This window comes from Leptidea sinapis, chromosome 15 (assembly GCF_905404315.1).
Source record: "Leptidea sinapis chromosome 15, ilLepSina1.1, whole genome shotgun sequence".
Lineage (NCBI taxonomy): Eukaryota > Metazoa > Arthropoda > Insecta > Lepidoptera > Pieridae > Leptidea > Leptidea sinapis.
The window spans coordinates 3,612,200-3,622,175 of NC_066279.1; the positions used below are offsets into that span (position 1 = coordinate 3,612,200).

The following is a 9,976-nucleotide window of genomic DNA, read 5'->3' on the forward strand; positions in this document are numbered from 1 at the left end:
CAACATATAATTGAATATATCGCTAACCACCGAAAATAATGTCTAGGAATCATACCATTGCTTATGTGGAGCGGTGTGGAGTTTGCTTATTGGAGTGGTAGTGCCATGTTGGGTCCTCACGGACACAACTGAATTGGGCCGGCACGCCCGGAGAAATACCACTCCCCTACTCAATACCGGCGTGAAAGAGCGGCTACGCCGCTGTGTTTCGTCCGGTATGTGGGGTATGCGGAGGCCTACACCCCCCCTCCCAAATACAAATGGCAGCACGAACTAAAAAACATAGACTACTCCAGGACGGTACCAGGCTATGCATTCCTGGAGAATCCGTCCCTTGGCGTCTACAATTAGGGCCTGTACCTAATAGTGGTTGCCCAGGCTGCCCCGCGTATTCTGGAGGGGGCAAATCTGTGCTGAGTCGGGGCAAACAAAGCAGGAGGCTCAATCCACCCTCCTCCAAACTTGCTGTGTACTTTTGCAACATCAGGGGGCTTCGCTTAAATTTAAATGCCGTCCACTTTCACCTGGAGACGGCGAAGCCGGCCCTGCTCTTTTTAACCGAGACACAGATACCCTCTCTGGCTGATTCATCTTACCTTTCATACCCGGGGTATAATTTGGAACATTCCTTTATATCACGGGCTGGCGTGTGCGTTTACGTCTGGATGTCTGTTCTCGACGCCTGAGTTTTCTTGAAGGACAGGACCTATCCATCATCTGGCTGCGTGTAGACTGCGATAACAATCCGCGAATCTACGCATGCCTGTATAGGTCCCATAGCGGTAACGCAGAGACTGACCGGCTCCTCGAACACATCCAAATGGCTACAGATTCCGTGTTTGAGCAGATCCCCACTGCAGAGATCGTGTTTCTTAGCGATTGTAACGCCTACCACGCCGAATGGCTAGGCTCACGTACCGCCGATCATGCAGGGAGATCTGTTCACGACTCCGCCTTAGCATATGGTCTGACGCAACTGGTTATTGCGCCAACGCGAATCCCAGATGTGGAAGATCGTACACCTTCACTGTTGGACCTTCTGTTGACCTTACATCCGGACGGGTACCTAGTTTCCGTTGACCCTCCTCTGAGATCGTCGGAACACTGTCTGATCCGGAGCACCGTGTCGATCACGCGCCTAAAACGGCCCCGCTTCTTGCCGTGTGTGCCACTATAGGTCAGCAGAGTGGGACGAAATGCGGTGTTTTTTTGCATCCTACCCGTGGAGGCACATCGGTTTTTCGCTTGGTGATCCAGATGCCGCTGCTGACGCTGTTGCTGATGTGGTACTGCAAGGTATGGGACTCTTCATTCCATCCTCTTCTGTGCCTATCGGTGGCAGGTCCCAACCATGGTTTGACCGCCCTTGCAATATGTCCTCTCGCCGAAAGCAGGAGTGCTATCAGGCTTGGGTCAATGCGGTGCTATCTAAGGATGTGAATTCCAGTGAACTTAAAAAACACTTCAATCATGCCTCCAGGTCCTTCAAAAGAGTTATTGCTGACGCGAAGTCGAAGCACACAGGCAGAATTGGTGAGAGACTTGCACGCCTTCCCTCGGGAACTCGTGCGTTCTGGTCGCTCGCCAAGGCTGTCCAAGGAATCTTCTGCCAGCCAGCCATTCCGCCACTGCACAGGGCTGATGACTCGCTGGCCCATGACGCGAAAAAGAAAGCTGATCTCCTGGGCTCCCTCTTCGCGTCCAACTGAACTCTGGATGACCAAGGTGTACCAGCACCGCATATTCCGCGGTGCAAATCATACATGCCGGAGGTGAAAATCCGGCATGACACCGTGCTAAAGGCGCTTCTTACCTTGGACATTCACAAATCCAGCGGGCCCGATGACCCATTCTAAAACTGCCACCCTATAGGCTTCCCGAGAAGTTGTGCAAATGGGTCTCTAGCTTTTTGGCCGATCGGAGCATCAAGGTTTTTATCAACGGTGCATTCTCCGACTTAAAACCCATTAACGCTGGTGTGCCGCAAGGCTGCGAGCTATCCCCTACACTGTTTCTTCTGTATATCAATGATATGCTGCAAATCAGCAGTATTCATTGCTATGCAGACGACAACACAGGGTGTGCTTCCTATACCAGCCGTGCCAACATGTCCCGGGATGGCGTCGACAAGAACCGGAACAAACTTGTATCTGAAATCGAGATTATCCTTTGCAAAGTCTCGGAAAGGGGGCCAACAAAATTTAGTTCAATTCAACCCCAAGAAGACACAAGTTTGTGCGTTCACCACTAAAAAGTCTCCTTTTGTCGTATTCCCTCGATTCGAGATCACTCCTCTAACTGCCACAGCCTGTATTGGCATACTTGGCGTCGATGTATCGAGCGACGTTCAGTTCCGTGGTCACTTGGAAGAGAAGGCCAAACTAGCCTCTAAAAAGCTTGGTGTACTCAGTAAGGCGAGACAGTACTTCACTAGAAGCCACCGCGTGCAACTTTTAAGGCGCAAATCCGGCCTCACATTCATTCATTCATCATGCTCTTCCATTTGACCGGTTCGAATCACAGACCATCAAGCCATCTCCGATCGGCTTGATTCTTTGGCATTGCGTAGGGATGTAGGGGTTCTCTCTGCATCTTCTATTGCATTTAGCACGGGGAGTGCTCAGAGGACATGTTCGGGTTGATTCCAGCGGCCGGATTCCACCACCGGACATTACGTGCAAAGTACTTCTTGACACACCTGATATTGCGGATGTCCATGGGCAGTTGCCTAACCTTTCCCCATCCCGTGAGCCTCTTGCCCGTTTGCCCCCTCTTATTTATAAAAAAAATATTTTATCTAGACTTTGACAGTCACACTGCGCTTCAAACATCGAAATGTTTTATATTTCGCGCGTTTTTATTGCACTTTTGTATATTAAATATTTATTAGTCAGAACAAATTTAATAAAAAAAATATTTAAGATAAAATAAATAATAATAAAGATCAGAAAAATAATACTTCAATTAAATATATGTAACTTATATTTAGTTGATATATTATTTTTTCATATACCCTATTATGCATCCCCACTAATATTATAAATGTGAATGTCTATTTTTTTTTGTTACGCTTATACGCCGGACAATTTTGATGAAATTTGGTACAGCGCGCAGCGATAGACTAGAGCTTAAGAAAGGACATTTATTCCGCGGTTCCTGTCCGGTCTTGCAAACTATCCTGGTTTAAATTTCCCACCTTTTTTCCTATTGTGTACCAGGTTAATTCCACGTGTTTGCAAGTCAAGAGTTTTCATCCTTTCCTTTTAGGGTTTTGAGTAGTTTTAGCAAAATTTATCCTCGTGAAAGCGTGGTCATTTTTAATGATCCGATCGAGCGCTAATATCCCATGGACACTGGTTTTCTAAACGAGGAAACTCCAGCTTACATCACTTAATCATTAGGTAAAACAACTTATTAAGCAACCTAATATAGGGTCAAATACGATCTAATAGTATTTCACTATATTATTTCAATATAAATTTCAACGATTGAATCAACTAGTATCTACTCCCTAGTTTTCAATCAACATTAAACTTTCAAACAGTTTTATAGCCACTAGTTTATTTCACAAAGTGGCCGTGTTAGGTTACAGATTTCTTGCAATACGCGGGGTTATAGAATGCCAGACGCCAAAAGTAATGCATAAAGAACCTACAACTCTACGCAAAGCCAAAGAATCAAACTAATCGAAGATAGCGTGATCCGCTTCGATGATTCGAGCCGTTCTTCTAGGTTTCGGTCAAATGAAAGAAGCTGGTACTGGGGAGTGCCCAGTACCAGCTTCTGAAGCTTGTACTGAAGTTCTTTCTTGAATTAGGTCGATCTTCTCTTCCAAGTGACCACGAAACTGACCATCACTCGATATACCGACTCTGAGTGATCTCGAATTGAGGGGATACGACAGAACCTCACACAATTTCATGTCTTCTCAGGGTTAATCTGGACATAATTTTGCCAGCCCCATTTTGCAAAGCATAGTCTCGATTTCAGACACAAGTTTGTTCTGGTTTTCGTTAACGCCATTCTGGGAGATGTTGGCTTGGTTGGTGTAGATGAATACTCCTGATATCATTTAAGCCGAAGAAACAGTGTAGGGGATAGAGCGTGTAGCCTTGCGAGTTTCCGATCCTTCGATCTGCCAAAAAGCTAGCTCTCGGGAAATCCAACGGATGGCAGCTACACTATTTAATATCATTTTCGCTTTAAGGACAACTAGTATGTTTTAAATCTGCTATTTTTTAAGTATATTAAATTTACATTTTAATCACATTAAAATGAGGGATAAATAATTTTATTTTCTTGCTTAGTTGTTTTATTAGTATGAAGTGGGTGATTTTTAGAATAGTATTTATTTAATTTAACCAATAGCTGTTTTAGTCTATAGATGCAATTGCATACATTAGTAAATGAATACACAGCTTGTAATAACGTGATAATTATTCTATTTCAGAAACATCATTGGGTATAAGGAATCTAGGTGGAATGAATGATGTAGTTGTATCAGACTTTCTTGAATCCGTTGAAAAGGTTTTTAAACTGGCTTCAAACAGAACATTTTCCGTATGGCTGTGGCCAGATTGGATCTACAAATTATCCTGGCAATATAGACATTTCACAAAACATAACGACAAAATTATAAATCTTACAAACAATGTTAGTATTTTAACGATATATTAAATTTTTTGCCTTTAGCTGTGTTGCTTCAAGTTCATCCTATTCAAAATAAATGCGTTTTCGCTGATCTGACTACGCAAAAATTTCATCGCATATGTTAACTCTGACCCTTAATTGTTATCGTAGGAATTTACCATCACTCCTACATTTGTATATTTTGACGACGTATGTATCGAAATCCCCATGTAATAATCCAGTATTCGAAAAAAGCATTTTGCTAGTCCCATTTGGTAAAGTGGGAGGCACAGGATGCCGGCTAGATTATGGGTACCACAACGGCGCCTATTTCTGCCGTGAAGCAGTTATGTGTAAGCATTATTGTGTTTTGGTCTGAAGGGCACCGCAGCTATTATATATTACTAGGCAAATGAGACTTAGCATCTTATGTCTTAAGGTGACTAGCGCAGTTGAAGGGCTGCTCAAGATTTTATATAACAATACGTCACTCGTACCGTTGGCTCAGTTGGAAGAGAGGTCGTGGGTTCGAGTCCCGCATTGTTCATAAAAATTTTGTTTTCAAATTTTATTTGTGTAATAATCCTAGAAGTGAGGGTTATCACTTTAAAAACATAAAAAATTCTTAAACCTGATTGATGTAAGCTTATGGTCACTTTTATAATTTTAATTATGTTCTTATTACAATTAATATAGTTCTGAAAACTATTCCTATTGGTCGTTTCTTAAGAGCACACACGCCTGCTTACCACCCATGCTCTGAAAATATCTATGGTTTTTTAACCATTATTTTATGTGTACAGTAAAAACCTTTGAGATCTCCAAATGCTTGTGCACATACATAAAATTATACTTAATTATAAACCTGAATAAACCTTAGCTAATCTCTTAGCTATCTACAAATATTAATAGATTATAATAGCTGTTTTTAATATCATAATATTGTTAATGTTAGATTAATTTCAGTTATAAGCAGCTTAAACGTAAAAATATAAAACGAATATTTTGAGACTTTATTTTTTAACAGTTGAATAGATAGTTGCTAACTATATTGATTCTTTGCAATATAATATATTTTATTCCACAATCCATTTCCAGGTCTCAAAATTAAATATAAATTATTTAATGTAATCAGCTTATAAATTCATTTATGATCATCGAAATGTTTATCAATTATTGTTGTACTTAATTTTGTTATTTCAGATTATACGAAAAAAACGCAATGAATTAAAACATGTTGATTTAGATGCTTACGAAAATCAAACAGTTTTTGGTAAGAATCTTGGTTTTTAAAACGTTTTGAACCAGAACACTTGCGATTTTGTACAAAATGCGATGTCGATTTGGCTTAAAAATTACGAGTTTGTTATTTTGATATTATTTTTAATGTGAAGTTCATGAAAACTCAATGTTTATCACAAATTCCATCAATACACTGCCGACTACAAGTTCAACCACCACGCTTACAATATTGAAGCGTTCTGTTTTGAGTGTGCGGTGTGATCTTTAAGAGTTCACCTCTCCTAACCAGGTTGATTGTTAGTCCTTCTGCATGTGACTTGGGTTCATTTAAAAATTGCATTGTAATTAAAGCCATATCGACTCCGTGACACGTGTAATAAAACAATCTACAATATTTAATTTGGGCCTTAAAAATTACAGGGCAAGACGATAAAGTGGATTCATTTCTAGATCATCTTATACTATTATCCCAGCGACAGAATGGTTTCACAGACACAGAACTGCGTGAAGAAATTACAACGTTTATACTAGCTGCTACAGATACAACGGCGATTGCAATTTGTAACACGCTTTTATTATTAGGAAAATATCCAAAAATTCAGGAAAAAGTTCATGAAGAGTAAGTACTATTTTGCCAAGTACTAAAACCTAAATCATACAAACAGCGTTATTATAATTTTCGAATGATAACCATAAAACTATTGCATGTTAAATATATTATTAAGGGACTAAAGTCTGAATTTGTATTTAATTATTTAGATTAGTACGTGTATTTGAGAACGCCAATGAAAAATTATTTAAAGACATTTTAAATGATTTGAAATATCTGGATATGGTTTTGAAAGAGTCTCTTCGTCTTTATCCACCTGTACCGATGATTACTCGGAAGGTAACTGAAGAAATTAAACTACGTAAGTATAACAAGCGGTTTGATTGTTTTACATTACATTTTTTAGGACAGGACAACGTCCATTAGATCTATTAAAAATATATGTGATTAAAGAACAAAACAAAAATAGAATATAATTTAAATAAAGATGGGATTAGAACACAACTACATATTAATATCTATAAATCAAAATATGTTTTACTGCCATACAATATAATATTTAGATGTATGAATGCAATTCATAATGACAATAAGCAGTATAAGTGTCCTTACGTTGTTTCCCAACTTAAAAACCGGCAACTTCATGTCCATGGGTAGTTGCCTCACCATTTACCAGCACGTGATTCTCTTGCCTGTTTGCCTCCTCACAACAAGTGAAATAATGCTTTGTCTTATTTAAAATAATTTGACAAATGATAAGGTTAACATTAAATGAGAGTACAAAGGCACTGGATAAATAATGATGAGCTGCCAATTGTATAGAAAAAAAATATTATCTGTATGTCTTTAACGATTTCGTTCATCAGATTGTTACAAGCAAAATAATATTTTCTACAGCATCATCTGGCTATACTATTCCTGTTCAAACTGGTTTAATTATTTCAATTTGGGGTGCACATCGTGACCCCAATTACTGGGGGCCTGACGCTGATTGCTTCAAACCGGAGAGATTTGAAGCTGGAGGTAAAACTGGGCTCTTCATTCCATTTAGTACAGGACCAAGAAACTGCATTGGTAAGTATCTAATCCGTAATGGCATTTCGAGGTTTTCCTTTCTATTAATATAATATTTGTAAGTTTATCTCTGACTGTTAACTAATATGCTAAAACAGTGCATGTATTAACTCGTTACATATTCATATTATGAGTTGAAAGAAAAATGTTGAACATTTCTGATAAGCCATCAGAAATGTTCAACATTTTTCGTGCGATAGTAATAGCAAAGTTTTTATGCTAAATTATGTAAATTGATAATCAACCTTAATGTTACTGCAGTGTGTAGTGATTTTTTTGTCGAAGTCCAATCTTAGCACAGGATATGACTAATGATGAAATTTGATTTATTGGCTCAGTCCTCAAGATAAACTATTTTTATTATAATTAAGTTTGGCTCAGATGGCAACCAGGACTGACTTATTTATTAATTTATAACAGTATTTATTGCACTTGATCATGATAACGTTATTATTTGTTTGACCATGGCGCCCAAGATTGGCTCCCGACGACGTTTCTCCTCAATGGTTAACGGCATTGATATTATTTAATCTTTGGTAAAGATTTCGACAAATGTATTTAAGACATATTAATTTTTGTTTTAGTTTTAAAATTCTTTTTATATTAATATTAAATATTTAATAAATAAATATTTTTTAATTAATTCACAAAATAATTATGGATTTCATAATTGTAAATCCACTTCTTTTGCGATTTTTGACCTATTGAAGTCTGTGATTCAAAATATTGATTTTAAAAAACAACTGTTTTAAATCATGACCTGACGAAAGCTTTCGATTTCGTAAATCACGATAGTTTATAAGAAAAAATAAAAGAATATGACATTAGGGTCTTGAATGAAATCATATTTTATTGGATGCTGGCAGTGTACGCAAGCAAACGTGGTAAACTTTGCATAACTTTTAGTAACTTTCGTGGCGGTCCTCCACAGTGCGGTTTTCAAGGAGCTTTATTCCACGTACTACAAAGCTGTGGAATAAACTTTCTTGTTCAGTGTTTCCGGGACGATGCGACATGGGTATGGTCAAAAAAAGTGCGTATATATTCTATAAAGGCCGGCAACACTCCTGTGATTCCTCTGGTGTTGCAAGAGAGTGTGGGCGGCGGTGATCACTTAACACCAGGTGACCCATATTCTCTTTTGTCCTCCTTTCCCATAAAAAAACGTAAATCACGAGATAGTAACTCATCAGTCTTTCTTTTCCAACTGTAAAAGATGATTCCTCAGAACAGAACTATTTTGGGTTATTTGATATTATTTATTTAAAGACTTTCGGAAAATATCTGCGTTGTTTTATGTTCTCTCTAATACTGATAATTTAAATGAATGTGAATTGAACATTTACAACTATACTTTAAAAAATAATATTGATTTGCTATATAACAATGAATTTATTAAAATAATCTGGCGCGTCATTTCGTTGTACGAGGGTTTTAAAGAGCGGTTTCCGGCTCATTTGATTCAGTCTCATGCCAGATTTTGGCGAGTCACGTCCTGAGGATGCCTCGTGTAGAGGCGAAGCACGTGTCGAATTGTTTAAAGACAAATATTGGTGGAATTAACACTAAAGAAAACTCAAATGATTTTGATAATTATGTATTTCAGCAAAATAACGCCTACTTCAATAAACATTGAATTTATTGAAAACAAAGCATATGCAATTTTGTGTAGAAGGAAGTAAACAAACTGATCTTAATATTAATTATAATGGAATAAATCTTAATAAAGTTGGTAGTACAATATTTTTAAGTGTTATCTTAGATAAGGAAATTAAATAATTTGTGTTGCTAACAGTAATTCTTGTTACTACAGGTTACCAATATGCAATGTTAACAGCGAAAAGTGTTATTGCTTCAGTTCTACATCAATTTAAAGTTGTCGCTGAAGAAGAAGATGGTCCAATTCCTAAAATTGAATGTAAATTCTCTCTGATGTTAAAAGCTAAGCATGGTTATCCTATCAAATTAGAACTTAGATAATGCACTGTTTGAAAATTATTCTATAAAAATTAATCTTTATATTGAATTAAGTGTAAGTACAGTAAGCATTAAATCAATCATTAAATGGTTTTGGTTAAGCCATATTATTTGATTTTATTATTCTAAAGATCTTAATAAATGTATTTTTCCTAATGTTGTTATTATTAAAAATAATCCATCCATCCCATCTCAAAAGTTTTGTTGATATTGATGAAATATTATTTTAAAAAAACAAATTTTATATGTAAAAATATTCTCTGATCTCTGGTGCACCCCAGTATCAGCTAGAACTATATTAGCGTGTGCAACGCCGAGCTGCTTGAATTTTTGGAGTCCAATACAGTGCTTTGTAAACTACTAGATTACTTGGCGTAGTGTATTTCTTCCACGTACAACCAATTTAATATAAGTTATATAGAATCAATATAATATAAGAAAAAGATATTAAGCAATGTCAGGAGTTCCACACAGCTCCCATGTATCTCAGATAATATTTTTGCT

The 9,976-nt window shown here is 37.5% G+C and overlaps 1 protein-coding gene across 1 annotated transcript in view; it reads left to right on the plus strand.

Moving 5' to 3' along the window:
• Window positions 1-9,628, plus strand: part of LOC126968171 (cytochrome P450 4C1-like) — a 63,189-nt gene extending 53,561 nt beyond the window's left edge. The window contains exons 4-7 of the mRNA XM_050813027.1: window positions 6,292-6,490; window positions 6,631-6,782; window positions 7,319-7,495; window positions 9,309-9,628. Of these exons, the coding sequence (XP_050668984.1) occupies window positions 6,292-6,490; window positions 6,631-6,782; window positions 7,319-7,495; window positions 9,309-9,475 (695 nt within the window). The 3' untranslated portion in view covers window positions 9,476-9,628. The remainder of the gene's footprint in view (window positions 1-6,291; window positions 6,491-6,630; window positions 6,783-7,318; window positions 7,496-9,308) is intronic.
• The last annotated feature ends 348 nt before the right edge of the window (window positions 9,629-9,976 follow it).